Source organism: Artibeus jamaicensis, unplaced genomic scaffold (assembly GCF_021234435.1).
Source record: "Artibeus jamaicensis isolate MK-2021 breed Jamaican fruit bat unplaced genomic scaffold, CSHL_Jam_final contig_3109, whole genome shotgun sequence".
Taxonomy (NCBI): Eukaryota; Metazoa; Chordata; class Mammalia; order Chiroptera; family Phyllostomidae; genus Artibeus; species Artibeus jamaicensis.
The window spans coordinates 1,032,983-1,060,898 of NW_026521716.1; the positions used below are offsets into that span (position 1 = coordinate 1,032,983).

The 27,916-nt window shown below is 62.9% G+C and overlaps 2 protein-coding genes across 5 annotated transcripts; one reads left to right on the top strand and one right to left on the bottom strand.

The window, feature by feature from the left end:
* Nucleotides 1-428: 428 nt before the first annotated feature.
* MRPL21 (mitochondrial ribosomal protein L21) lies at nucleotides 429-11,224 on the bottom strand. 4 transcript variants are annotated; one of them, XR_008391112.1, is made up of 7 exons: nucleotides 11,095-11,224; nucleotides 7,247-7,304; nucleotides 5,510-5,595; nucleotides 4,291-4,454; nucleotides 2,519-2,593; nucleotides 2,220-2,320; nucleotides 429-539 (listed from the first exon to the last, which is right to left on the bottom strand). XR_008391112.1 is itself a non-coding variant. In XM_053662911.1 (7 exons), exons 1-7 carry the CDS (start codon nucleotides 11,192-11,194, stop codon nucleotides 475-477), a joined length of 627 nt encoding a protein of 208 aa, XP_053518886.1. In that variant the 5' UTR covers nucleotides 11,195-11,223; the 3' UTR covers nucleotides 429-474. The 4 variants fall into 4 exon arrangements, 2 of the variants coding, with proteins under 2 accessions (XP_053518886.1, XP_036991203.2); XR_008391111.1 differs by having other exon boundaries at nucleotides 2,220-2,323; XM_053662911.1 differs by having other exon boundaries at nucleotides 2,519-2,571; nucleotides 11,095-11,223.
* A 21-nt stretch (nucleotides 11,225-11,245) lies between these two features.
* IGHMBP2 (immunoglobulin mu DNA binding protein 2) lies at nucleotides 11,246-27,898 on the top strand. Its single transcript, XM_037135307.2, is given in 16 exon segments — nucleotides 11,246-11,414; nucleotides 12,928-13,097; nucleotides 13,973-14,156; nucleotides 14,390-14,487; nucleotides 15,778-15,941; nucleotides 17,191-17,391; nucleotides 18,614-18,761; nucleotides 19,343-19,517; nucleotides 20,386-20,568; nucleotides 20,854-20,972; nucleotides 21,426-21,520; nucleotides 22,236-22,359; nucleotides 23,190-23,950; nucleotides 23,952-24,114; nucleotides 25,711-25,883; nucleotides 26,818-27,898. Coding segments are annotated over 16 exon segments (3,039 nt in total). The 5' UTR covers nucleotides 11,246-11,328; the 3' UTR covers nucleotides 27,013-27,898.
* The last annotated feature ends 18 nt before the right edge of the window (nucleotides 27,899-27,916 follow it).

Genomic DNA, 27,916 nt, shown 5'->3' on the forward strand with positions numbered 1-27,916 from the left:
GACTTGGGAGCCGAGGGGTGTTGGGGAGAGGCTGCTGGGTCAGCGCAGTCTTCATTTGCTCTCTGGTTCCCACGCCCCAGGGACGGTCCCCCAAGGGCTCCTGAAGGAGATTTGCCCGGGAAGTGTTGGCTGTGTGTGATGGCTGGTGCTCGAGAGCCCCGACTCTCCGCAGGAAGAACCTGCCGGGCCAGGAGAGACACAGAGCCGGGACTGGAGGCCTGGGGCTCTTCCTCCTCTGCACTCGCTCCCCAAAGCCCCCTCCACTCCCCTGGCTGCTCTGGGCTCAGGACACACCCCTTCTTCCCTGGGTCAGCTGCCCCCCCCCCCCCAAGTCCTGGGGACAGGCAGCAAGGACAGGCTCAAGACCCAGGGCTCAGGCTGGGACCGACCAGCATGGGCCTTCGGCGCTGGGACAGAGAGACTCGGAGTCCCGGAAAGGGTTTATTGACGTGTTTCAGGACGTCAGCGTGGCGGTCAGCACAGACGAGGGGCGATCTCGATGCTGTTGATCCGGAGGACGGTCTGTGGGTTCACGATGACTGGGAGAGAGAGAGGGGACTCGGTTACAGCCTGACCTCGAACCCTGACCTCGTTCATCAGCCGCCGAGAGCCCCTGCCCCTGCCCCGAGACGCCCGCCCTTCCCACCAGGGGCTCTGCCCCGGACCAGCCCTCTCTGGGCAGCACCAGCCCCGAGGCAATGCCCCGCGTCTCCCACGGCCCTGCAGCCGCACGCGGCAAGTGGTGTGTGCTGACCACCCAGCCCACTCGCTCTGTGAGCCCCACTGGAACCACAGAGGCTGAGAAACCTGGGGGCCTGGAGCCCCCTCACCGCAGCCCCCAGCCTTTGTCCCTGCGCTGTGCCCACTCTGAGACCCCTGAACTGCAGCAGGGGGTGCACAGCCCCATCTGGATGACCGTGAGGCTTGGCACAGCCACCGTCTCCAGGGTCCTGGGAGCACCCTCCACTAGGGGCAGCTCGGGCCAGCCGCTCCCGCTGTGGCCAGGGACTGTGAGTGCTCCCTAGCCAGGCTTCTGTGGCCTGCGCGGTCCCTACTTCATGGGGACTGTGACGTCCAGAGGTGCCCCTGGGAGGACAGCACCCCTCCTGCCTGTGGGTGAACGAGGCACTGCTGGTGGATGTGGGCTGGAGAAAGAACGGTAACGTGGGGTCAAGGAGACCCGGGACCGCGCAGGCCAGACCCCGCTCGTGTGCCCTCCAGGACGGAGGGCAGAAGGTGTGGGTGGTGGCACTGAGACCTGCCTGGCTTCCTCCCCAGGCCTCACCTGCCCACTGCCCTGCACACAGAGCCCAGCGCCCACACCTGAGGTTGGGAAGGGAAATTCAGACCTCCCAACCTCACTTACCTTCCCTCCTACTCAAGGGGTGGGGCCCGCTCCAACCACGTACCTGCACCACACTCCTGTGGCCGGTCCCCAAACGCCACCCTGGGAAGCCTGCCTGCGACTTCCTGCTCAGCAGCCAGCAACCAGCCACACCTGGCCCTCTGCTCCCCCAGCATCCGGCTGCCCCTGGCCTTCTCTGACAACCGATGTGGCCCTGGCCACCTCTGGCCTCCCTCTCCCTGCCCGACCCCAGGCTCCTGTTCTCGGGGCCTCAGAAGGGCATCCCACCTCCCTGTGGAAGCCCCCCCACTGCTGGACAGGAACCAGCCTCTGTCCAGCCCACCCCAGACCTCACCCCGTTCCCGCCTCCCCCAAAGCTTGCGGACCGCACGGCCTCTGCCGCACAGCTGGCACGCTCGTCTCTCACGAGGGATCCACGTGGCACCGGCACCACGAGAGAACGTGGAGCACGAACACAGGGTCCGCTGCTCAGGGACGAGAGCTCCGACGAGCCTGCCACCTGCACCTGACCTCAAGCGCACGGCCGACCCCCCTCCCGGTCGGTCCCGCCCCCGTCCAGCGGCAACCACGACTGTGGGTCCCACCTGGCCTCCTTCCCTCAGGCATGTCCCAGCACACTCATGCGTGTGTGTGAGCACGTGTGTGAGCGCATGTGCACAGGCCTGCATGCCCCACAGCACAGGGTGGTTCTGCTCAACCCGCTGCACCGTCTCATACCCACCCAGCGGGGTGGCGGGTGGCTGCTGCCTGAGTGTCCAGGAGACAGGACCCCCCCACTGGGGGCCCAGAGTGACCTGGCCCCGCCCCTCAGGCCCAGCAGGGGCAATGCCCAGAACAGGGCCGGGCTGCTTACTTTTCTTTTTCCTGTAGTTTTTCCGTTTCTTAAATTTCATGTTGACTTTTGGCCATGATTCTGTCTTTTCAATGACTGTGGCTTCTACTCGAACAAGGTCCCTTCTAGAAGGGAGGAAAATAATCAATGACGTTCTTTTTGCCTAGTTCCTGGCTCTGCCGAGGCTGTCTGTGAGGTTTTCTGAAAAAGTTTCACTCTTTTCTGTTGCAACACCCCCCAGCCCGGCCTCTCCTCCCAGCCCCCCCAGCCCCTCCCCAGCCCAGGACAGAGCCCCCCACCCCTGGCTGCGAGCGCCTCACCCCAGCAGCGGCTTCCCCAGCAGCGTGAAGGTGTCGGCGCCCACCAGCAGCACCTGGGAAGCGACACGGCAGAGTCTATAAGAACAGGGAGTGGCTCAGACGCACCGGAGACTCGAAGGGCGTCGGCAGACCCCGTGCCGTGGCCGCCAGCTGCCACCTACCTCCCTTGCGGACAGCACTGGCCTAAGCGGTGCCTCACGGACGCACCCAGACGGCCAGACGCAGGAGGGGAATGCGGACGATCTGACGTGGTCACCTGGCAAGTCACCTGTCACCCTCTTATGAAAATGGTGGCTTACCAATGAAAAACCAAACCACAGCAGAGAAAGACATCACGGGGTGGTCTGACATGCACGGGGAGATGCACGGCCAGACAGCAGAGCCTTGGGGAGCTGGCCACGGGCCCACAGAGACCAGCCCGGGGCACCGGGCAACGGCAGAGCCCCACGCCGCCGCCGCACCCTCGGAGCAGGGCAGCCGTGGCGCCGAGCGTGGCCGCAGGTAGAGCCACCGTGGCCCGGCCAGTGCAGGCTATTTTCCTTGGATGCTGGAAGATGTCTTATGTTTTACTGGTAAGAAATCCAACTGCACTAAATTTAGATCCCCACGGACTATGGACACGATCAGACACGTCTCCGAGTGACTTTCAGAAACCCCGCGTTATGAAAGTCACTCTGCGTGGGGGGGGGCACTCCAGTTTTGTCCATGTGAAATGCTGCCGAGTGACGCCTTCTCAGAGACCCTCCCGGACGCGCTCCGGGGCCTCACTGATTCCACGGGAAGCTCGGAAGCCAGGGTGCTCTGGGCCGGGAGCGGCACTCGGATCGCGACTGTGTGAGGACCACAGAGCGACTACGCAGAAACGACCGTCACAGGGAAGGAGGAGTTTACACTAATAAAGAGAATCCTGCCCTGCTGGTGTGGCTCAGGGGACAGAGCACCAGCCCGCGGACCCAAGGGTTGCTGGTTCGATTCCCAGTCAGGGCACTTGCCTGGGTTGTGGGCCAGGTCCCCAGTAGGGTGTGCAAGAGGCAACCACACATTGATGTTTTTCTTCCTCCCTTTCCTCCCGTCTAACAATAAATAAAGTCTTTAAAGAAAATCCTGTGTGTCTCATTCTCTTAACTAGCAGTAGTGTGCATCCGAGAACAATGGTGATATAAAGAGCTTACACACGCGTGTTTTTAATCCTCACCTTCCGCATGCTTACGGACTTTACAGAGAGGGGAACACGGACCAGCTGCCCCCTGCGCGCCCTGACGGAGGACCCAGCCCGCAAACTTCTGGTGTACGGGCAACGCTCCAACCTGGCCAGGGGAGGGCTCGTGTTTTATGCACAGTTTCCCAAGTGGAAGCAGCATGGACAGAGGCCAGAGAGACTCTGTGGACACGGCAAACGTGACGGAAGGGGAGAGACACGTGGCTCTCCGCACAGCGCGGGGTTCCCACTGCTCAGACCCAGGGCAGCGGCGGTCCGAGACCAGCCCGCTCCAGCCGGAGCGCGCATTTCCCCTGGGCCTCCGCCGTGCCTGCGGTGGGAGCACGTCTGTGTGACGTGACACCGTCCGCGGACACGCGGCTGGTGTCCCTGGCGAGGAGTGCCTCTCCCGAGCCAGGCGTCCGCGGGGGCCCCACCAGCCCCCTCGTCACTCATTCTCCTGTCCCCGGTTTTGCTCTCCCCACCGGCTTGAGGAGACCTCTGCAAGGGTGCCCCAGGAGTCCCATGTTTGGCAACTGAGTCCCCAAATGCACAAGGACACCAACAGCCTCACCTTCTCCAACCGGATCTTCTCCCCACACGCAATGTCTAATTCGTTGTCGATTAAAATCAGGTCCTCGGGGGTCACCTTCCACTGGTGGCTGGCAAAGTGCACCACAGCAAAGAGCCGGCCGTACTGGCCCGTGGCGATCAGCTCGTTCACCTTCCTCACAAGCTCTGCGGGAGAAGTGCCAGACAGCATGCGGGGCTGGGCGTGACCCACGGCGGGAAGGCAGCGGCACCTGCTGTGCAGGCCCCGGGGGCTTTACCATGCAAAACCGTGCCCCCTGCTCTCCCGCAGCCGTGTGACGGGGGCTCCCAGGGCGGGGTGGCCACAGGGCAGGGCGACAGCCGGTGGCAGAGCCCTCGCTCTCCGCACTGTGGTGCGGGCACCTGGGCCGGGGCCGCCTGCCAGTCCCGGAAGCCCCAGCGCAGCGGCCCACGGGGCCCGAGGGCTTTCCCAGGTGAGGAGCCCTGACTTCACAGGACGTGCGGGCCCCCGAGGGAGCACAGGGTGTGCCCAGCTCCGTTCTCCGACTCTGGGTGGGGACCTCGCCCCATGTGGCCCCCCCCGTAGTTGTTAATACAGTTGGGGGACTGGGAAGTGTGCAGACCCCGAGACAGAGAGGAGGAGAAACCTGGGGCGACACCCCGTGGGCCGGACTCCCGGTTCTGTGGTCACCGCCCCCGCCCAGGCCTCGGAGCTCTGCCCCGCACCTTTCACTGTCTGACCGGCCCCCACCGGCCCGCCCTGGCCCAGTGGCACCTTGACTTTCTCCCACAGGCTGGAAAACAGCATTTTACAACTAGATTTCCAGATTTTCTGGGAAAACTGGGGACCCTTCGCACAGGCTGCTCTAGGCTGACGTCACCCCGGTCCCCGATGGTTTCTCGAGCACAGGGCTCGGGCCGGCGCCCAAGGGCTAACACGAGTCTCGTCCTTCCACTTGGGGACAAGCCTTCCCCTGAACCCACATGCCACCAGCAGCGGGCGGATGGGCGGGCCAGGAGCCTTCCCTCACCCACGCCCTCACCCACGCCGCTGCACAGCACTGGGTAGGTGCTCAGGGGTCTAAGGGAAGGGGGCTCTCCAGGCTGCTGCTAAGGGGCAAAAATGGCCCAGAGCGTTGGCACAGCGTCGGGTTTCAGAGCGTGGAGGGACGCGGAGCCCATCCCGTGGCCAGGTGGCCACCGACCCGTGGGGGGCGCTGCCCTGCGACTCGGCCGCTTACCTACGTGGTGTCTGGCCTCCTCAGCTGGGTCAGGCAGGACGACCTCTGGCCAAGGTGGTGAACTCAGGGACGTTTTAGGAACATAGCTGCAGAGAACATTTCATACACACGTCACACACGTGCGAACAGGCAGTTCAGCATCGTAAGAGTCGGCTGGGTGCAAGTGCCGAGGAGGAAAAGGGTCGGCCACGACTCTGCACCCGCTGGCCAGGGCGGCTGCCCTTGCAGCCAGCACGGCTGTGTGCCCACATCCTTGGGGACCCCCCACTGGTGCAGATCAGGACAGGCCCCCACACACCCTTGTAGCACAGCCGTGCACTCCCAGGGACGAAGCTGAACGTTCAGCAGTCGAAAGAATGGCTGCGAGGGCTCTGCTCTGGGAGGGCCTGCCCTGGAGACTCCGCGGTCTGGGTCTGACCCAGCTCCGCCACTGACGAGGACATGACCCTGGCAGGAGTTTACCTGCTCAGGTCCCGGCTTCTTTCACCGAAAAAATGGGAACAAAAGCACCACCTTTAGGGGCCGTGGGGGTCAGAGGGCATCGAGCACCCAGCAGCACCAGCAGGGGGGACCCGGAGCTGCTGGCTCCCGTCTGCACCTCCCTGCCTCAGGGCGCCGGCTCCCGGTGGGCATCTTCTTCATTCCTCTCCCCGCGCTCAGCCAGGTGGAGAAAAGAGCGGGGCGGCCGAGGGCAGGCGGCAAGGAAGAGGGGAGCCTGGCCTCAAAAGGAGCAGGGGGTCTCCGGAAACTCCTGGCCTGTTTTTGCCTCAAATTCTCTAAGTCCACAAAAAGGGGAGGTGTGAGCACCCAGACCGCAACATTCAGGGCTGTTTTTAAGTTTTTGTTGCTGTTTGCTGCCTGCAAGTGGGATCTTTGGCCCTGCTCGGGGCCCTCGGCACGCGCTCACCACGGAGCTGAGAAACCAGTGAGCGCACCCGGTCGGCGTCACCTGCCAGGGCGTCACCTGACCGTTCCCACTGCGCTGGCTCAGAGCCCTGGAAGCTTGAGGTCCGGCAGGAGCAGCTGTACCCAGGGAAGGAGCCAGTGGAGGGGGCCACCTTCCAGCGGGGAAGTGGAAAAAGAAGCCACATTATGTCCTGACCCAGGTGTCACTGTCCCCTTTTGAGAAACAAAGGGCCCTGGGGCCCCCTTTGCCGAGACCCTGGTGCGGGCGGCGGTAGAGGGTACACCAGGCACTGTCCCCGCTCCTTAAGTATAGAACGTCCCCTAACTCTCACGGATCCCCACGGGGCTGGGTACGCAGCTCCCCTCTGCAGAAGGAGGCAGAGCTCCGTGGACGGCCTCCGGCCCGGCTGCAGGTCCTCCCCGGTGACCCGCCCTGCCTCCATCTGTGTGAGCCACCGCCAGTTCGACTTTGCCAGAGTCGCCTTCTGTAGTTCACAGGACAGTCTCTTTCCTAAGCACGAGGTTTAAACACCGAAGACGCCCCTTCAAATTCCAGAGGCTCCTCCAGAGCTGACCTTCCCGCAGGAAGCCCCCAGGCGGGGGCCGAAACCCTTCCTCGGTGACGCGGGGCCACGTGAGGCCTGGAACGCCCTGCTCTTTGGACTCTTGAAGGTCAGTCTATATTTATCTACATCAAGAGTCTGAGAAAGAGACTGTTAAAAAAGAAAATACAAATATTCCTGAAAACCAAAATGCCCGAAGTTCTGACTTCAGAAAGACAACCCTGCCAGTGAAAGGGGAAGAATCGCAAGACCCATGGTCTGAACTTACCCTTGGGGACGCGACGTGCTCTGTGAGCGGAACGTCCAAGGTGCCGACCACAGGGAGGCTGAGGGAGCAAGGGAAACAGGGAGGTTACCGCCGGGAGATCAAACCGCCCTCACGCGCTCCCCGCACGGTTGTTCCTGCAGTGGGTCTCAGCCACGTCCCAGCCTGTCTGCGGAAAACCTGGGCCCACAGAGCTCAGGGCGTCACGCCAGTCATCGGTAGTCCCCACGGGCGTCCTTGTCACACCCCCCGAAGGGCCTAAAACGACCTCACTGACCATCCTGACCATCCAGGGCCCCACAGGTTCCCACCCTGTTTGGTGCCAAGTGCAGGGGCCTCCCGGGTGGCCCTGTGTTGCTTCCCCCCATCCCCGCCCACCCCCTCGGACACGGAGTTGGCTTCTGTGACCAATGGCGTGCGTTTGAAGTGCTAGGGCAGCACTCTGAGATTAAGTGATAATGGACCATGGCTTCGGTCTCGCAGGTTCTGTTATCTTGGGCTGTGGGGGCTGCGGTGCTGAGAGCACCAGCCAGAGGCCTGCACGGGGAGAAACCTCGGCCTCCTGCCGACAACCACGGGGGGTGGGGTGGGGGAAGCTTGGAAGCAGGTCCGTGGCCTGAGGGGACAGCAGCCCCAGCGGACAGCTTGGCCCGGAACTACCGGGATCGGAGCCAGAGCCACCCAGCTAGGAGCTGCCGTGTTCCGACCATTGCAAACGGTGGGAGATGGCACGTGTCAGTTATCTTAAGCTGTGGCATTTGGGGGTGACTTGTTGCGACGCAGTAGACACTAATATCCCAGGGGCCAGGCACTTGCAGGGCTCAGGGACAAAAGGCACAGAGCTTGGGTCCAAAATAAAGGGCAAGTTTCTCAGTAACTGTTGTCTTCTTTAAAAAATGAGCCATAATTTACGTGCCACGATACTTGCCCTTTCCAAGCTCACCCAGTGGCAGCTGCCCCCGGTCTCTGTCTCCTTGGTGGCTTTTCCTCTCTTCTCCCATCGTGGTGGACCTGGGGTTGGGACCTTAGACCTTGCCCCTCCTTTATCTATGGCCACCCCACTGGGGACTGCACAGAGTTGGACTTAAACGTTACCTACACGCTGGTGACTCCGAGTTCACGCCCGCAGCCTGGCTACGTGCCACACCACTTGTATGTCGGATAAGCATCTCCAAACCCGCCAGAGGCTCCCAATCTCCCCTCAAGTCTGCTCCTCCTCTCAAATGATGGGGACTTCGCCAGACCACTTGCTCAGCCCCCAATTCCTTGACCCTCCTCTCACACCCCTCAGCCAACCCACGAGCAAGTCCTGTTGGCTCTCGGGTCAAGCGATCCGGGCTCTGACTCCCGCAGTCATCCACGCCACTGCCACCTCCCGCCTGGGTGATGCTGACACCCGCTCTCCTCTGGTCCCCTTCCCTGCACAGCCGGAGAGGGATCCTGTTAAACCTTAGGTGACGTCACACCATCATCCTGCTGAAACCCTCCAACAGCTTCCCGTTTCACTCAGACAAAGCAGAGCCCTTCCAGGGCCCCACAGGGTGGTGGCAGAGCAACCTGCCTCCCGGACACACTCCCCCTCATGCCCCCTCGACACCTGCCCTTCGGCTTCCCTGCCTTTCCCAGAACGCACCTGGCTCACCCCCCCTGGGAGCCTGTGCCCCGACTGCTCCTCCCCTGAAAAGTGCTCTGAGAGGCTAATCCCCTCGTTTCACCGGGTCTCCACTCGAACACCAGCTCAGTGGTGGGGGGCTTTCCTGACCATCCGCTTTAAAATTGAACCCCCCAACTCATCCTTTATTCTTCTCCACGAGACTCACCAGCTAACTCATTATTTGCTTATTGAGCAACCTTCCTGTCTCTCTGCACACCCTCTCTCCACCAGAACCTCCCCTCACAAGCAGAGGTTCTTGTGCATGTCAGCGACTGATGTACCCCTGCCCAGGACCAGTGTCTGACGTGTAACAGGCACTCAGCGAGTGATGGATGAACAGGTGAGTGATGAATGAACGGGTGAGTGGGAGAATGAATGGAATCTCCTCCGCTCAGTCATCTGGCAAAGCCCCTGCTGGAATTCTGTGACTGGGAACACAGCAGCTCCCTTGGGAGCCACCCACTGTTCGGAGCTCGGTGACAGTGCTGCTGGACCCGCCTGCTCTCCCGCATCTCCTGCCTACGGCCGTAGCTCAGCCTTGGGCCCCACGGGGTTCCCACCGGACCACCACTGCATCTGAGGATGGAGGCCGTGTCCTTCCATCCTGTTTCCTTCACTTTCCTTCAAGGTTCTGTCCGCTCACCATTTTGGTCACTTTCCCTGTACTCACTACATTTTGTGTTTTTCTCCTAAAAACTCTGAGTCTGGAACTGAACGCAGCATTCTAGAGGAAATCCCACCGTTTTGGTAAAAATGCCCCAGCCTAAAATGTCCAGCACACAACAGTGAAGAGAATAGCACACGGCCCCCGAGGTCTCTCTCCAGTGACCCCAGATTCATCTGTTACTGAGCCCACCTTGTTTGATTGACACTGCTTCTGGCCCAACTCAGCAATTACATTAAAGCCAGTTAGACACTGTTTTATTAGAAAAGACATCAGTGTATTTCTGTGTGTGGAGGAAGAGGGGTGCTGTAATAAACCGTAAAGTCCTAACTGGGCAGGTCACGGCCGGTGGTCACAACCCAGGCCTATCGCTTCTTTAGTGACAGGGTTTTAGGCCAGCCCTGCCTGCTGCTCCCGCCAGCTGGGTTAACCCACCTTTGAAAGCCAACCACCCAAGAAAGCGAGTAATCTCATGATCCAGTCCCTGCCCTGCCTTCTCCCACCTTGATGTAACCTTCCTGACTTTCTTCCTTAATTTCAAAAGCATAAAAAACCTGCAAAGCTGTTATTCTCCGGAGCATGAGATCTTGCTCCTGGCACTTGTCCTTTTGGTTCAAACAAATTCTTACAACAATTCTCTATGGGTTTGGACAATTTTTATGTCGACATATGAAAGATAATTTATTAAAAAACAAAACAATGTGGATTGGGAGATGGAAGAATCAAGCAAAAAAGAAAAAAAAGGAAAACTCATGGACATGGCCAACAGTGCGGTGATTGTGGGGGGCAGGGCGGAGGTGGCAGAGGGTATGGGGGGATAAATGGTAACAGGAAAAACAATAAATGAAAAAACAGAACAACATAGGTAACCATGACACTATTACAGCATCTAAAAAGGAACAATTCTTTGCTATTGTCGAATATACATTTTAGCCCAACTTAAAACCATATGTAAATAATTGTGTACACACGTACACACTCCAACCATTTTCAGGCAGAAATTTACAGTGTTTTTGATGAACATAACCTTTTTTTTGAGCCTCACAATCCAGCGACTAGACTACAGCCCGTTTTCACTGGATGGGTTAGGCCTGGGGGGCATTCATCACCATCCTTCCAGAGCGAGGCTCAGAGAGTGGCTGAAAGCCTGGGCGCAATGGTATAACGCAGGTTTTGGAGCAGGACGGAGATCTCTGAATCACACCTCGCCTGCTTCCCTGCTGCGTGACCCTGGGCAAGTTACCTAACCTCTCAAACCTCAGTTTGCTCCCCCAGTAACAAAGGGCCTATTCAGAAGGTGAAAAGCTACGGTCAACGAGTAAGCTACTACTAACTAAAGGAATCAGGATCTGAGTGTAGGTTTCCCTCCCTAACTCCAAAGCGGTACTACGTCCAACGCGTTTAAAAAAAAAAAAGGCGAGCAGCACCGAAGGCATCAGGTGGGATGCTTTCCTCCCACACATACACGTGGGGGGACGGCGGGAAGTATCGCTTGCCCCGATTCCTCCCTTCATCCCGCGGCCCGGGTCTCACCCGCTCCGGGCCCGGACTGTCTGAGGATGCTGCGGCTGCACGCGGACACCACTTGCCTAAAGGTGACAGGGAGGGCCGACGCCACCACGGCCGCCGCCATTTTCCCTCGGCCTCGGCCGGAAACGGAAGTTTCCGGTGCGAACTTGGTGCGTCGACGCACCGGTCCCGGCGGGGAATCCCTCCCCGTGCGGCGCAGGGACCTTAGCGGCTCCGGGCGCGGGCCAGGTGGCGGCGATGGCCTCGGCGACTGTGGAGAGCTTCGTGACCAAGCAGTTGGACCTGCTGGAGCTCGAAAGAGAAGCGGAGGTCGAGGAGCGCAGGTACGGCCGCTGACCGGTCCTCTCGGGGTCGGTCCGGCAGTTCCCCCAGCGCTTACCTGGTCAGACCCGGACGGACACTCGGCGGGGCTCGGCCACCTCCAGAGGTGGAAACCTCGTCACCTCTCGGGGCAGCCCGTTCTGGTTCGGGACCCTCCAGAAGCCCTTTCGTTTCTCCATCTAAAGTCCCCCTCCCAGGACTTTCACTCCGAGGTCCCGCCTCTGCCCCCAGTTGACCGCCAGCGCGTGCCCAGCCCTCTTCCTTAGCGTTCACCTGCGTTTGCACCTGTTGTGTGCCAGGCCCCAGGGAGAGAGTGATTGGCACTGGGAGCCTGGGAATGAGCCGAGTTCCCTTCTGGCGTGACAAGTGGCAAATGCTAACGCCCGGGTGCGCGAAGGTGCGGCAGGAGCATAGGGGTGGGGAAGATCCGCTGACAGGGACGGCGGTCGGTAAATGAAAGCTGGGTTCAGGGAGGACGTGGTGCCAGAGCACCGCTGCAGGAGAACAGGAGCGAAGGCAGACTTGCAGGAGGAGCGGAGACACGGGCTTGTGTCTGAACAGGAGCAGTTGGTTCCCAGAAACGCTATGTGGGAGCGCACGCGTGGAGGCCTGCAGAGCACTCCACCTGCATCAGTGCCTTTCGACCCCCTGCCAGCCCTACAAAGCACATAGTGCAATTCTCCTATTACGGCTAAGGAGGCTGAGGCAGAGAGTTTCAGTGGCTTGCCCAAGCTAACACAGGCAGCGTCAGCACCTGATTCTGGAGTGTGTGGTCAGCCATTGTGCTGTATGGGGTTTGTTTCAGGGGCTTGGATCATGACTATTAAGAGCTTTTGGAGAATCCCAGCACCTTCATTTCTGGCTGTGGCACTTTGCAGGCTGTGAGCCTAAGTTACCATATCTGTGCAGTGGGATCATTCCCACCTCAGAGGTTTTCCGGGAGAATGAAGTGATTCTACTATAAGTCAAGGGCTCGGCCTGGTGCCGAGTGCAGAGTGAGCGCCCTTGAAAAGATGAACCGGCGTTGGGCTGGGAAGGGCCTTGCCAGAGAGCTGGCGTCAGTTTGGTGCGGAGGAAGGCTGCCCTGAAATTAAGCAGGTTGGGGGGCGGGTGAATAGATTTGCACTTTAGGGGGATCCGTTGGGCACTGATGCTGGCAGCAGGAGGGGGAGAGCCCAGGTGTCACACAGGAAGCTCAGTTCGATCCAGACTGTCAGTGACGTGGGCTTGAATCCGAATCAGGGCTCTGGAGGGGAGAGTGAGAGGGAGGGGCCCAATGGCAGTTAGTGACTCATGGGAACCAGGCTGGGGGGTGCGGGAGTCGAGGAGGTGAAGGCGGCCCAGGGTCCAAGTCAGGAGATGCACTCTGGGAGGCAAGGGACCAGCATGCTGCTAGCTCCTATTCGGTGCCGGCGCCCACATCTCCATTTCCCTCCTTGGGAGATTTCTCCTGCCCGGTGGAAGTGAAAACAGGTGAAGTACGAGTGCCGGTGCCGACCGTTGGGTGTCTTCCAGGGCCTGGCAGGAAGGCGTCTCTCTGAAAGAACTCCAGAGCCGAGGCGTCTGTCTGCTGAAGCTGCAGCTGTCCAGCCAGCGGACTGGGCTGTACGGGCAGCTCCTGGTGACCTTGGAGCCCCGGAGGGGCGCGTCCGCCGGCCCGCTTCCCAGCAGCAGCCTTTCTTCCGGTCAGTGCATTTCTGACGGGGGCGTGAACTGCATGCGATGGGCCTCAACCTGGGTTTTGCTGGAGTAAAGACTGGGTTACACAGGACCTGCTGACAGGGGTGGCCACGACCCGGGCTGAGGGGGTGACACTGGTGCCTCTCAGGGTCGCATGAGCAGGACTGGATGTCTGCGCAGGTGGCCTAGAAGCTCCAGGTGCACAGAGGTAGAAACGTGTGTTCAGCTGATGAGCACGTGCAGGGAGTGACCCCAGAGCCTGACTAGCCACCCGGAAGCAGGACGTCAGAGGAAGTGGCATTTGTGCTGACAGACAGCCAGGCAGGGTTGGGTGTCTTGCTGCTGCCGTCGATAAATCCAGGTGGCCTTGGCGTTTGCCACCTGAGGGGCAGTTTTAAGGCTCAGTGGCTTGGAGGCGTGCCTTCGGGGGCACAGGGTCCTACGCAGGGCGCTCTCGGGGCAGCCGCAGTAGGGAGGGGCTCCCCACTACTGTGGTGGCCCGCACACAGAGCCTGACCTCTGCCCCAGGAGCACTGTTGCCACCTGATGTTTGCCTTTAAAAGTTAGGGAAGGCCCTGGCCAGGTGGCTCTTTTGGTTGGAGCATCATCCCATATACTAAAAGGCCACAGGTTTGATTCCCAGTCAGGGCACAGGCCTGGGTTGTGGGCCAGGGCCACGGTTGGGGACATGTGAGAGGCAACCACACACTGATGTTTTTCTCCCTCTCTTTCTCCCTCCCTAAAAATAAATAAATAAATAAAAACCTTAAAAAAAGAGAAAATAACGTATAGGATATTTGAATGTGCCAAGACTTATTTTATAAGACAATTTACAGTCAGCTTTGTTCAGTGTCTGTGTGACTGAGTCTCTGTTTCACAGGCGACATCGTGGGTCTGTACGGTGAGGGCGGTCAGCTGGCCACTGGCGTCCTGACAAAGATCACCCAGAAGTCGGTCACGGTGGCCTTTGACCAGTCCTGTGATTTCCAGTTGAGCTTGGACCACCAGAGTTCCTACCGACTGCTGAAACTTGCCAATGACGTCACTTATAGGCGACTGAAAACGTAAGGACGTGACTGGACCTCCCGTGTAACGTTCTCCTTAACTGTGGCACTCTCGGCCTGAGCGCGTCCCTACCAGACAGAGAGAGTAGGGCCTCCGGTTGGCCTGGGCTTGTCTGCGGCCCCTCTGGAGCTGGGGGCTGCGGGCGCAGCGGGTGGAGCGTGGGCCGGGCTCTGGCCCTGCACTCCCCGCTGGTTTTCACTAAGCTCCTCATTTGCGTTTTCTCCTCGAGCAGAGCGCTGACTGCCTTGAGGAAGCACCGGGCCAGCCCTGCGTCCTCGCTCATCGAGGTCCTCTTCGGCAACGCTGCCCCCAGCCCCGCCAGCGACATACGTGAGACCCTTCGCCTTTGCTCATCGGGTTGGGATCACTGTGGAAGGCAGGGAGACTCCCATGACCTGGGCCACGTCGGCTCCAGTTCGGGAATTCACTCTCAGCCGAAGAAATTGCCTTTGCTTCTCACAAGTGCCTGTGCGCGGCTTGCCTGTCCCCCTCCGGTGCCCAGGCGGGGGAGTGGCTCCCTCCGTCCCCTCTGCACAGGGTCCTTCTGAGTCCCCGTCTGTGCCTCTTCCAGCCAGGGCCCGGGAGTAGGTGACAGTGATCGCGCTTCAGGCCTAGCCTCGTCTGTGTGCTCGAGAGCATTATCTTTTGGTCTGAAAAGTCTCCTGGGCTATTCTGTCAGCACCTTACAGTGAAGGCAGGAACTTTGACTGTGAGGGTGGTGTGTGTTTGACGTGGGAAATTTGGAAATCGGGAAGCAGATGAGCAGGGGCACAGTCACTCAGAGACCTGCCGTTCAGTTCGCCTCCCAGATATTCATGTCTGATGGTCATGACTTTTTCCACGTCCATGTACGATGTGCCTTATACCCATGTGCACACGTGGAATTTACTCCCGTCGAAGGAGCGTGGCCTGTCTTGATCGTGGCTGATACCCGGGGAGATGGGTGCGGTGCAGATGGTGGGAAGCTCACGGGCGCTTTGGCACGGGTGCCGTCCCTCCTTCCCGAGTCCGCCTGAGTCTGACTTGCTCCGATCGGCCCCCGGGCTGTGTAGTGAGCGTCTCCGAGAGGCAGGCACATGGCTGGGGCTGTGGGAGCGGAGCCAGACGCAGCGGCCCTGCTCTCGAAGCGCAGACAGGGCACACAGAGCAAACAGTGAACGGTCGTGGGAGACCTGGGCAGAAACGCGGGCCTGGGATCTGCAACTGCTTTTCCCGTCATTTGGTCTTGTCACTTCATGGGCACGTGTAAAGGGACAGTATGGCAGAAACAGACATGTTTCTGAGAGATTCTCACTGGAGCCAAGTCTGTTACTCCGGAGCACCAGTCCGCAGACCTCTCTAGTGACGGGGCAGACGGTCAGCATTCCAGGCTCTGTGGCCAGGGCAGGCGGGGCTGGTCCCAGTCCAGCGCTGCCCGGGGAAGCGGGCAGCAGCCTGGGCCTGGCCTGGTCCTCACTCTGCCGCTTCCTGCTCCAGAGAAATCCCTTGATACACGGCAGGTTGATGTCGTGTGGCGACTGCCGGGCAGGCCCAGCTGCCTCCTCGCGCTCGGCTGTGCTCCGGGGAGGAGGGCGCGCCGGGGGCGCAGGGCCGGGCCTGACCCCGTCTCTCCTCCCGCAGAGGTGCCGGCCTTCTACAACGCCTCCCTGGACGCCTCCCAGCGGGAGGCGGTCTCGTTCGCGCTGTCCCAGAGGGAGCTCGCCATCATCCACGGGCCTCCCGGCACTGGAAAAACCACCACCGTGGTGGAGATCGTCCTTCAGGCCGTGAATCGGGGCCTCAAGGTGGGCCGGGGCCCCCCTTCCCCTGGGCACTGACCGGCTCTGGCTGGCCCCCAGCAGGCCCCAGGTGGCTTAGGCGAGACCGGTCGGGACACCCTGACACTTGCTGAGCACGGTGGGCCTTTTCTGATCCCTGATGGCTGCACGGGATTCGGGAACGTGCTCGGGGGCGTGGGGCTGGCTGTGCAGACAGGCTCCCCGAGTTCTCTGAGGCCCAGGCCCTCGGTCGTGCACATGGCCACGGGCCAGGATTCGTCTGGTCAGCATGCCTGACATGCACGTGCTCTGAGTCAGAGCCATGCTGGGCGTCCTGAGGTGTGGAGGGGACCAGGGCCTCCCTGTGCTTGCGGAGCCCCAGGCTGGTGGGGGACAAGGGCCCAGGTGGCCGCGTGAATTGGATGGGGGGGTGGGGAGCCACTGCGGCGCACACCTGCGGCGCACCGGCTCCCTGCTCCAAGATGCGGGACGCTGTCCCGAGTGCCGGTGCTCCCCGGCCTTTTCAGTGGCTGCGAAGGGCCCTGTGTCTGCCTTTGCCGTCAGCGTGAGTCTCCATGGGCTCTGAGCACGGGGACAGCTTTAAAATTCCCTCTGGTCCACAAATGATGGATGAGGAGAATCAGAAAGATAACACTCAGGATTTGTAGGTTACATGCCCTGGGTGCTTTCGACAAACCAGGCGCCCCTCAGGGTGCTCCCGGGTTTGGTCCTCGCTGGGCGCGGGTGCAGGTGTGGGTGGCCCCAGTCTGCGGGGGAGGTGGGCCCAGTCTGGAGGGGAGGGCGATGCTGGATGTGAAGAGGGCGGGCCGTGGCCCCGTTCTTGACGTTGACCTGAACAGGGACCCTCCCCTCTGCCTCCTGTGCCGGCTACCAGTGCTTCGAATGGCGGTTCCAGGAGCAAGACTCAGCCATTTGAGCCCTGTCTGGGCCACACTGTCAGGTGGCAAGGCCGCGGGGTCAGTGACGAGTGGTGTCCCAGCTGGTTATTTCTGGGCACTGCTCCTTCCCTCCGCAGTTACTAGTCCCTCAGCGTGTCCAGGGCTCTGGAGATGAGGAGGCTGGCAGGCCCTGAGTTCTAGGTGTCCAGATACCGTGATGGTTCTCGGCCACGCGTGTCCTTCAGGCTGTCCCCCGCCCCCGCGGCTGAGGGTGTGCACCTGGCGCCGCCAGTCGGCCACACTGCACCCTGCTCTCTGCCCGTGAGGCTTCCTGTCTGCTTCCGTGGAAACCGAACTCGCCCAACCCGTGCCCGCAGGTCCTGTGCTGCGCGCCCTCCAACGTCGCCGTGGACAACCTGGTGGAGGCCCTGGCTCGGCGCGGGCGGCGGGTGCTGCGCCTCGGGCACCCGGCCCGGCTCCTGGAGTCCATCCAGCAGCACTGTCTGGACGCGGCGCTGGCGCGTGGCGACAGCGCCCAGATCGTGGCAGACATCCGGCGGGACATCGACCAGGTCTTGGTACGTGTCCCTCAGCCCGCCACTGCCCCGCGGACGGGTGGGAGGTTCTGACCCGTGGGCTTTTCCAGGCTGACCTGCACCGGCCCGTGTCCCCCTTGCTCCTCATGGCCTGTGCTGGCTCAGGGTCCAGGTGGGGGCTGCGGCCCCTGCGCTCAGCATTTCCTGGGGACTCAGCTGTCTTCCAGGCAGTGTCCCGAGCAGGCGAGGGCTTGTCGGGGAGAAAATGTGGTCCTCGCGTGTCCCTGCCCGGTCTGTCGGTCCCTGTGGCAGGTCCTCTCGAAGGAGAGCGCAGTGGGTCGGTAGGCACCGGTCAATGTGGGCAATTTTCTCTTGTCGTCCGGGCGCGTTGGTCTCAGTCCAGGGTCGCCCGACCTCCTCGGCATCCTGCCCTGAGTGTGTACACTATCTGCGCTGTCACTGCGCTGTGCCGGCTCCTCGGAGCGCTGGCCCCCAGGGCCGGTGCCGTGCACCCACCGTGCCCGCTAAGTGCATGGGGACCGGGTCTGCATGTGCCCCCAGCGTCAGAGGCGGCATGGGACTGCGCGGTCACATGAGCGCTGTGCCACAGATGCACAGGAGCCCTGCTCCCCTGCGGCTCCAGCAGCCCTTTCAGGGTGTGGGTCCTGTGAGTGGGGCACGGTGACGCTGCCTGTCCCTGAGGGGGGCACCTGTCACCCAGGGCCGGGCTCTTGTGGGGCACGGGCTCCTCTCTGTGAGTATGGGAGTCCGTCAGGCACTTCGGGGGCTGCATAGAATCTTTCTGCCCTTGACAAAGGTGGAATGAAGAGCAAGGCTCAGCCTCTCTGGTCTGTGAAGGACCAAAGCCCACCTCCTGGGACGCACAGGTGCTTTCTGCTCCCAGAGTCTGGCTGGTGGCTCTGGCAGGGGTGCCCCCCCCCCCCACTCCGGCCCCTCCATGTGCAGGCGGCAGGGCTCTGGGGCCAGGCGCTCAGTCGCCTGTGTGCATCCATTGCTCCTTGAAGAAAGGCTGTGACTCTTAGTGCCTCTTGAGGGACGTACTGAAGTGGACCGAGTGGTAGCAGATAAAAGCGCTGTGTGAACTGGAACGAGCGGGTGCACGGCCGCGCCGCCCTGAACACGTCCGACCTCATCTGCCCTCCGCAGCTGAGCAGGGCCGGGCCCGGGTAGTACTTGGGGGGCAGAGCTAAACACCTGCCAAGTCGCGTCAGAGCAGTCGTACCTCCTTTGATTTCCTTTGTAGGTGAAAATTAGAAAGACCCAGGATAAGAGAGAGAAAAGCAGTTTTCGAAACGAAGTCAAGCTGCTGCGGAAGGAGCTGCAGGAGCGGGAAGAGGCCGCCGCACGGCACAGCCTGCAGTCAGCGGACGTGATCCTGGCAACAAACACAGGTGAGGGGCAGGTGTCGCGGGGCCGCCCGCCTGGCCTCTCGGGTGTGCGCTTTTCCGGAAGCGTTTGTGTGGAATTCACAGCGAAGCTTCCTGGGCCTGGGGCTTCCTTCGTGGGGGTTCAACTGCAGGTTGATTTCTTTCACGGACACGGGGATGTCCGGGCCGTCTCTCCCCGGGTGGACGTGCGCGTCGGAAAGGCTTCACCTGCTTAACCCCGTGCCCGGCTTGGGGGGTCGGACGCGTGCAGGCTTTGTCTCTGGGTGCGGGCTCACTGGTTAACGGCTCCGAAAGCACCTCCGAGGAGAGGGAGTCGCCTGCTAAGTTCAGAGGATGAGACAGGACTAGAGATAAGACAGCCTTCCGGGGGACCTGGGGTCGCGGCCCCACAGTAGTGGGGATCAGAGCCTCGGAGTGGCCCCCGGCTGAGGTCAGGCCGTGCCCCACATAAACACAGGTGGGCAGGGACTGCGGGCTCTTTAACGTCCTTGCCCAGGCCGCACGTTTGGCTGCACCCGGTCTGAATGCAAGACCATGGTGGGACAGCTGGCTCACGGTGACCGTGGTGGCCCCGGCCCCACCAGGCGCATCTCCCGACGGCCCCCTGAAGCTGCTGCCCGACTACTCCTTCGACCTGGTGGTCATTGACGAGTGTGCCCAGGCCCTGGAGGCCAGCTGCTGGGTGCCCCTGCTGAAGGCCCGCAAGTGCGTCCTTGCCGGGGACCACAAGCAGCTGCCCCCCACCGTTGTCTCTCCCAAGTAAGGCCCCCTGCCCGGCGCCTCTGCTCCCTACACACCCTGCACCCCTTTGTTCTGTGCCCTACCCTGCACTCGGTCTTTGTCTCTCAGACTGAGCTCCTGGAGGTCAGGGGTCGAGTCCCATTCACCTTGGTGGCTGAGCATCTCGGTCATGCTCCGCTGCGCTTGCTGGATGGAAGGGCCCCAGTGGGTCGCAGGGCCACACGCACTGGCGTGGGCTGTGCTGGCCGCCCCTGGGGTTGGATCCCTGGGCTGTGGGCCCGTCCTTCCCCAGGCCACTCGGGAGTGACTCGGCGCATGCAGCCCTGCCACCAAGGGGACAGTGTTCCCAGCACTGTGACCAAGCACAGACTCCCTCCCGGTGCGTGGACTGCTGCCACCCCAGGGAACAGGCCCCAAGGGATGCCTGTCTCTGCCACCTGCCCCGACCTGTGGCCCCGCCCCCTGACCTGTGGCCCCGCCCCTGACCCGTGGCCCCGCCCCCTGACCTGTGGCCCCGCCCCATCTGCAGTACCAGCAGTGGGACACCCTCTGCTCTCTTCACGTCGTCCTCTCTGACCCCGACCCTGTGCTCCCTCTGATAAGACCCCCACGATGACCGGGGCCAGGGCAGCTCACGTGTCAGACCCTTAACTTTGTCCCACCTGCGAAGTCCCCGTCGTTACGTACCCACAGTCCGTGGGGAGGACATGGGCATTCTTGGGGGCTGCTGTTCAGCCAGTGCCCCCTAGTCTTCAGTCAGAACTGCGGACAGTCAGGTCTGTGGTCTGAGCACAGCCTTTCTTCCCGGCCCTCAGCCTGGGGCTGGACTTGGGTGGCAAGGGGCGGGCAGGCCTCCCTCCCGGCTCCCCTCCTTCTCTCGGTGCAGGGCCGCGCTGGCGGGTTTGTCCCTCAGCCTGATGGAGCGCCTGGCCGGGCAGTGCGGCGCGGGCGTGCTGCGGATGCTGACGGTGCAGTACCGCATGCACCGGGCCATCATGCAGTGGGCCTCTGAGGCCCTGTACGAGGGGCGGCTCACGGCGCACCCGTCCGTGGCGGAGCGCCTCCTGCGGTGAGTGGCGGGGCTGCGTCCCCAGGTCCTGACCCAGCCCCCGTGCCATTGGGGGGTCCGCACAGAGGTTAGAGGGGGCGTTGCCTCAAGGAGCAGTTTTCCAGAAGCAAGGCTGGGTTTGGGCACCTCTGTGTGATGTGCTGTCTGCCCTGGACCTGCCTGGGTGGTGCCCCGCCCTCCTGTGGTGCGGGTCGCACTGTGGGGGGGGCGGGGCAGGGAGGGGCTGGTGCTGCTTTCAGGGCCCCCACGCTGGGGCCTCTCACGCCCCGTCTCTCCTGTGTGCAGGGACCTCCCAGGAGTGGCGGCCACCGAGGAGACGGGCCTGCCGCTGCTGCTGGTGGACACTGCTGGCTGTGGGCTGTCTGAGCTGGAGCAGGAGGACGAGCAGTCTCGGGGCAACCCCGGTGAGCACGCTCTCAGGAGTCGGCTCTTGTGCTCGGACGACAGCCCCTGGCTCCTCCCTACACACACACACACACACACACACACACCCCTTAAAGTGGCCGACCTGGGGGTGGAGGCGAGGGGAGGGCGCCAGGATCAGTGGGGAGTGCAGCTCCGAGGGCCTGAGCTCGGGTGCAGTTCTCCGTGAGCCGGCGGCACCCGCTGGAGGCAGCTGCATGCGGGCAGGGCTTTATCTTCGAGTCTGAGCAGAGCGTTCCGCACTGCCTGGCTGGCCGTGGGACCGTGCCCTCCCTCGGCCGCAGGACCTCTGCTGGGCCCACTCCCAGGCGCCCCTCAGAGAGGGCACATGGCTGAATCTGGCAGGCCTCCAGTGCAGGCATGAGCTCCCGGGTCGCTGTCGGGTCAGCTGGCCAAGTCCCTTGTCCTGGAACCTCGCTCTCTGTCCCCTGCAGGAGAGGTGCGCCTGGTTAGTCTGCACGTCCAGGCCCTGGTGGACGCTGGCGTCCGTGCGAGTGACATTGCAGTCATCACGCCGTACAACCTGCAGGTGCGAGAGGCCCCCCTGTCCCCCTGCCCTGTGCCTGTCAGCGGGCTCTGCCTCCCCATGAGCTGGAGAGAGGGCCGTGTGTTGGGCCTTCTGACCGGAAACTCGGGGCGGAGTGACCATGTCACATTGGATGTAGGCTCAGATGACAGGAGCTGGAGCTTCTGTCTGTTGGTCCATCCATCTGTTTCATTGCTCTGCCGTCCTCCACCCGACCTGACCTCCCCGCCTGGCCCCTGGCGTTGGCCTCTGTTTCCGGTGGTCCTGACAACCACGCGCTGCCGTGGTCTGTACACAGGCCACCCCTGGGGAACAGTGGTCCTTTTACAGCATGTCCCCCAAGGATCTCAGTTTTCAGTCCCATGGGGTCTGGCTCGGGCTGTCCCTGTCCCTGAGCCAGTCACTGTGGCCAGGAGCTGGGTGCTGGCCCAGCCGGGCTTCCTGGGGGATGCCGTGGACAGCGCGGGCGTGGGCGGCCTTGGTGGGAGGGGCGGGCAACGGGTCAGCAGGGCAACGGATGGCTGTTCCCTTATCTTGGGCGTTTCTCACCTTCTCTGCCGCCGAGTCTCTGCCTCTGGAGCAAAGCTGTGCCCCCTGCCCCGGGAAAACCCTCCTGCTTCCGCCCCTGGAGGGGCCTGCGGCCCAGCACCCCGCTTCCTGCTCTGTGGGCAGCCCGCACGGTGTCCGTGCTGAGGCCCGGCCCTGCATGGTGTTTCAGGTGGACCTGCTCCGGCAGAGCCTCTCCCACAGGCACCCAGAGCTGGAAATCAAGTCCGTCGATGGCTTCCAAGGCCGCGAGAAGGAGGCCGTGGTCCTGTCCTTCGTCAGGTCCAACCGGAAGGGTAGGCAGCGCTCACTGGCGTCCTGGGAGGGAGGGCTGGGTTTCTGCTGGGGGCCGCGCCAGTCACTGGGGCTGCGGTCTCGGAGCCCAGGCTCCTCCGTGAGCTCCCTGTGTAGTGCAGGGCGGCAGTGACCGGTGGCGAGGCCTCTGATGGGGGCGTGCCCTGGAGTTGGGGGGCCGGAGTGGCCAGCGCCAGTGGGGTGGGGCATGGCGTTGCCCGCACGGAGGCTCAGGCACGAGGTGGGGCGGGGTGGTAGCCGGGAGCCAGGGCAGCCCGGACACCCTGCGGGGGCCCCCAGAACCCAGAGCTCATCTTCCGGCCTTGAGGCTGGTTTGGCCTCAGGGTGTGGTGTCAGTGACAGTCGAGCTTGGTCCCTGTGGTGAGAAGGTTGTGACCCACAGACAGATCTCAGCCCGTGGCCTTTGGAAGGTGTTTTCAGGAGGAGGTGGGAAGCCACATCCTTGTCCACCCCCCACCCCTGGGCTGAGTCCTAGGTCTGGGCCCCGGGGAGAGGAGCCCCTACCACTCGGAAACGAGTGAGGGTGTGTAGCTACCGAAGTCCAAGGTGGGGGCCGTCTCACGTCCCGCCGAGCCGTGGTGGGCCAGCAGGGTGTCCGAGCAGCCGTAGCAGCCCCGCGGGGCCTTTCGGGCCGTGAGTGAGGCAGCGGGGCTGGGGGCGGGCGAATCCGCGGGAGGTGGAGACAGAGGCCCCCGGCAGCAGCAAGCCTTGAGCTGGTCCTTCTTGGGGGGCGGCTGCTGCTCAGGGCAGAAGAGGAGCTTCCTACTCCTCCGTCTCAGATCTGCCTGCCCGCTCACCGCCCTGTTTTTAGGTGAGGTTGGTTTCCTTGCCGAGGACCGGAGGATCAACGTCGCCGTCACCCGTGCTCGGCGCCATGTGGCGGTCATCTGCGATTCTCGCACCGTCAGCAGCCACGCCTTCCTGAAGGCCCTGCTGGATTATTTCGCTGAGCACGGGGAGGTGCGCACCGCCTTCGAGTATCTCGACGACATCGTCCCTGAGAACTATTCCCACGAGAGTTCCCAGGGCCAGGTGGGCGCGCAGCCCCAAGGCTCCGCCACGTCTGCCGTGAAGCCTGGAACCAGGCGACTCGAGGGAGTTGGGGAGGCCAGAGCGGCTGCCAGGCCGGCCCAGAGGACGCGGGGCGGGAAGCCTTCGGGCTCCGAGGCCCACTCCCAGCCCAGCCTCAACGGAGGCGGCCCAGAGCGGGCGGAGGGCAGGGACGGCGCAGACCGCTTCAGGGCTGTGATAGCGGAGTTTGTGGCAAGCGAGCGAGTGCAGTTGGAGTTTCCTGCCTCCCTGAACTCACACGACAGGCTGCGCATCCACCAGATAGCCGAGGAGTACCAGCTGAGGCACGGCAGCGCCGGGGAGGGGAGGAGCAGGTACATCACTGTGAGCAAGAGAGCCCTGCCGGCCACCCCGGCCGCGCCAGCCACCTCAGCCATGCCTGCCACCCCGTCCACACCGGCCGTGCCTGCCACCGGGGCCACGCCAGCTGCCCCACCCCTGGCAGGGGCTGACAGCCAAGCCCCTCTTCGACCTGAGCCCCCCAGCCCCGTGCGCGAGGAGTCCGCCCGCCGGAGAGCCGAGCGGCCTGGACCTGAGGGCCGTGCACCTGGACAGGCTGCAGAGGGAGAGGGCCCGGCAGGAGCAGCAGGTCCGGGAGCGGCCGCAGGCCGCGGGCTTGGGGCCTCGCAAGTGCCCAGAAAAGAAAAAGAAAAAAGGTGCAAAAGGTTAGTAGGCCCGCTAATGAGAACACAGGCGTGGCGTCCCCATTCCCGAATGTCTGCCCACTTCAGACCCCGCCCCCCGCGCCCTCAAAGGGAAGTAGGGCTTCCTCCTCCTGGTGCCCTGACTCTGCACGTGGCGCCTCATGGCCTCGGAAGGAGCCCCCCCGAGGGTGGTGACCGGGCACGGTGACCACAAGTTCCCAGAGCCTCGTGCGAGGCCTGGCAGGCAGGGAGCACACCTACTCACGGATGGGGCTGGCGGAACAGGCAGGCCGGTCACCAGCATCCTCTGGGCGGTGGGCACAGCGGTCCCCGGCCAGGGCCGTGGCGCCAGTGTTCCTGACTTGGACCCAGGGAGGGCGGGAGCTTGGTCAGGGCGTCCTGTGCCGAGTGGGCCGTCCCCCGGGCCCTGCCCTGCGCTGGGAGCGGGTGTCCGCGGGCAGAGCTGGAACAGCCGGCAGCCGCAGCCGGGGTTTCCGGGGGACTCTGGGGGAGCAGCTTCCCTCCCCCTCCTCGGGAGCAGGCGTGACGTGTGGGTTCTGGAGTCGGCGAGTCCAGTCCGCAGTGTCGGTGAGCGGCCACTGTGTGCTGGGCCACCGTGACGGGTACCGTCCACTCTGCAGGGATGAGGGTTGGCAGGGCAGAGACGCTGAACTCCCGGAGCCGTGCCGGGGACAGTAAACGTCCCAGAGGGGCGGGCACCAGGAGTGTGTTTTCAGAGGACCAGGCCTGCCTTCCGGGAGGAGGCATGTGGCAGGGTCACCCCATTTCAGGGATGTGGGTGCTGCCCGGTGTTGGAAGCATGTTTTCAAGCAGCCACCATCAGAACTGAGCTCGCCACTCGGGCTCTGGACGGGACCTGTCCCGTTGGTCTCCAGGGGCCCAGCCGCTGAGAGGCAGAGGTGGCCCCGGCAGACCCTGTGGCTGTGGCTAGAGGCCCACGCAGCCGAGGGTGCTGCCTGTCCTGCGGGGAGGGTCAGGGGAGGCGACGGCAGGACAGGTGAGCCCTCCCTGGCTAGCCACTCTGCCCCGGGCACCGAGCACCACGGCACACCTGTCGAGGGTCGTGGCTCAGGGAAGTGCCCTCCTGTGTCTGCTCCCATGTCTCTGCATGTGTTCACACATGTTCACTTTGCAGAACTACAACCACAGGTAGTTCTGTGTGCCTTTCCTATGCAGAGCACCTTGCTCGGCCTGGGAAGGTTTCCGTGTGTCTGGCTGAAAGCATCAGCCCCTTGGTGTTGCGCGGGAGCGCACTGTGGCTCATGGGACCCATTCCCTGGCGGGGCGGGCTGGACTGTTGGGGCTTTCCTTTTCACAGCTGACGTTGTGAGGAACGCCCTGCTGACGGGGTGTTTTCTGGGGTAAAGGGGGTGGAGTCCGCTCACTGCAGGTGCTGGGGCTGCACCGCCCCTTGCCCAGTGGGCACTGGGACTGGCTCTGAGAGGAGCGCACCCAGCACGACTGAGCCTGCGTTTGCCCTGCCTGGGCCATAAAGGCAGGGCAGTTCCGGCTCCCGGTGGGGCAGACGTGGGCCTAGCAGGAGACGTCTGATCGGACCCCGTTCTTCCCTGTTTGAGTGGTGTTGCTCTCCCGCAGGACCCGAGGCCCTCAGTCTGCCCGCTGTGGAGGACTTCGATGCCCTGGTCTCTGCTGCTGTGAGGGCTGACAATGCCTGTAGCTTTGCCAAGTGCACGGCCAGTGTCGTGACCCTGGGCCAGCTCTGCTTGCACTGCGGCCGCCGCTACTGCCTCAGCCACTGCCTGCCTGAGGTACGCGGGCCGAGCTCGGGGCCCGGGCAGTGCGAGGGGCGGGGGCTTTGTCTCTGGGCTCCGGATCCTGGGCAGACGTCCTCTAGACGGAACCAGTTCTGGTCATAAGCTCTAAGTGTCTCCAGGGGTGATTTTGGAGCCCACCAGGGCAGAAGTAGGAGTAACGCCACATTTGCTCATTACAGCCACGTGGGTGGGAATTTCAGGAGTTTGTTCAGGGCGCCCCAGGTTCTGTCAGTGGGGTAGGCAGGGAAGGTGGGGTGTGGGGCCCCTGGGCCACCATCTGAAACGGGCTGGCAGCTGCCCATTCATTTGTTCATTCATTCATCCCTTGAGCATGTGTCCATGGGAACCTCCTCTGCCAGCAGTGGGGACTGGGGACCAGAACAGCTTCGTTGGTGCCCCAGGGGGCCCTGGGTCCAGTGGGGATCAGATTAAGAGACCAGCATATGGCACCATGCAGTGGGGGGTCCCGGGGGCCAGGGAGGCAGCTTCCGAGGCAGTAACACTGGGGCCGAGACCCCACAGACAGAAGGCGGTGCATTCAGAGACCCAGGGTCACAGGTCGGGGGGACAGTGAGAGTGGGGGCTGAGCGGGGGCTGAGCAGCGCCCCGCGTTCTGCCTCACAGAGCTCCGACCTGCTGCTGGCGGCGGCGGGGGCCCTGGAGGGTTTTGGTGGAGCCGACCGCGGGGATGGGCCGGTCCCGTGTGTCACATGCAAAACTGCGCCACCCTGTCAGGGAGGCCTGGCCAAGGGCATGGGTGCGGGGCAGGAGGCCTGCGGTGAAGGGTCGTGTGCAGGGGGCGGGGGGATGGACCTCTTCGAGCTCTCGAGCTGGGGTGTCGTGGTCCCCGAGCTCCACGACAGGCCGGACCGCAGGACTGTGTCCCCATGTCCCCAGTCGGCCGCCCTGACTCCTGTGCTCCCCCCAGATCCACGGCTGTGGGGAGCAGGCTCGCGCCCACGCCCGGCAGAGAATCAGCCGGGAGGGGGTCTTGCACGCCGGCAGCGGGACCAAGGACCGGTCCCTGGACCCAGCCAAGAGGGCGCAGCTCCAGCGGAGGCTGGACAAGAAGCTGAACGAGCTGACCGGCCAGAGGAAGAGCAAACGGAGGGAGGAGAAGTGACCCAGGTCCTCCCACGCGGCTTCCAGACTTCGTTTCTGAACAGACGGGTGGGGTGAGAAGGCCGCCCCTGGGTGCTTCTGCTCCTCTAGCTGCACCCGGGGCCGGTGTGAGCCCGCCGGTTGGAGCCAACCCGCACCGCCTCCTCCAGGGCTCTGTGCCTCCTGGGGCCTGTGGGAGGAAGGCCGGGCTTTCGGGACCAGGAGAAGCCGGCAGTGGGAGGGGAGGGGAGGGGTGGGCCTCTCTCGGGGCCTGGTGCTCCAGGCCCGGGAATGCTGTGACCCCTTCTCCCCAGACCGCCCCCCGCTTCCTTCTCTCCCAGTCAAACCCGAGATTCCAGTGCCTGAATTCCTGCTGCCACGAGGGAGAGAAAGGCCCTGTTCCCTTGGAGATGTGCCCAGGCCTGTCCACTGTCTGGGGCTGGCCGGCCTCAAGCCCTTCGGGGAGAGAGAGGGCTGGTGTGCGCGGTGCCGGCCCCGCTGAGCACTCCCCCCCGAGTGTCCCCAGCAGCCGGCTCACCCTTCCTTGGAGCCGTGGCTGCCCCAAGGCCGCTCTCCCCTGTCGGCTGTCCCTGGTGCCTACAGCGACCCCACCCTGACCCCGCAGGGCAGCAGGTGCTGCTGTGAAATCGGGGGTCAGACTGGGGTGTGGCTCCTGAAGGCCCCCTGGCCCCTGCGAGCCTGCCCTTGGCACTGGCGTTGGGACCAGCTGCCATGGCTGCCATGGGGGGACCGTCGTGGGAAGGAGCCGTCCCAGAGCCCGGGGCCCCGAGGGCTCCGTGTCCTTTGCCAGCTGCTTTGTTGTGAGAACCTCAGGTGGACGTGCTATTTTGGTCTCAGGGTTTTGCTTGTTTGGAAGGGATATAAGTTATTTAAAAATTAAAGAGGTGTGCACACCACCCACCGAA

Excerpts from the sequence above, each read along its gene's own strand:
- MRPL21 (XM_037135308.2), bottom strand. The coding sequence starts at position 11,194 with ATGGCGGCGGCCGTGGTGGCGTCGGCCCTCCCTGTCACCTTTAGGCAA. Across the intron at positions 2,572-4,290 it reads AGAAGATCCGGTTGGAGAAG|GTGCTGCTGGTGGGCGCCGA; the intron begins GTGAGGCTGTTG and ends GTCGCTTCCCAG. Across the intron at positions 540-2,219 it reads AAACTACAGGAAAAAGAAAA|TCATCGTGAACCCACAGACC; the intron begins GTAAGCAGCCCG and ends TCTCTCTCCCAG.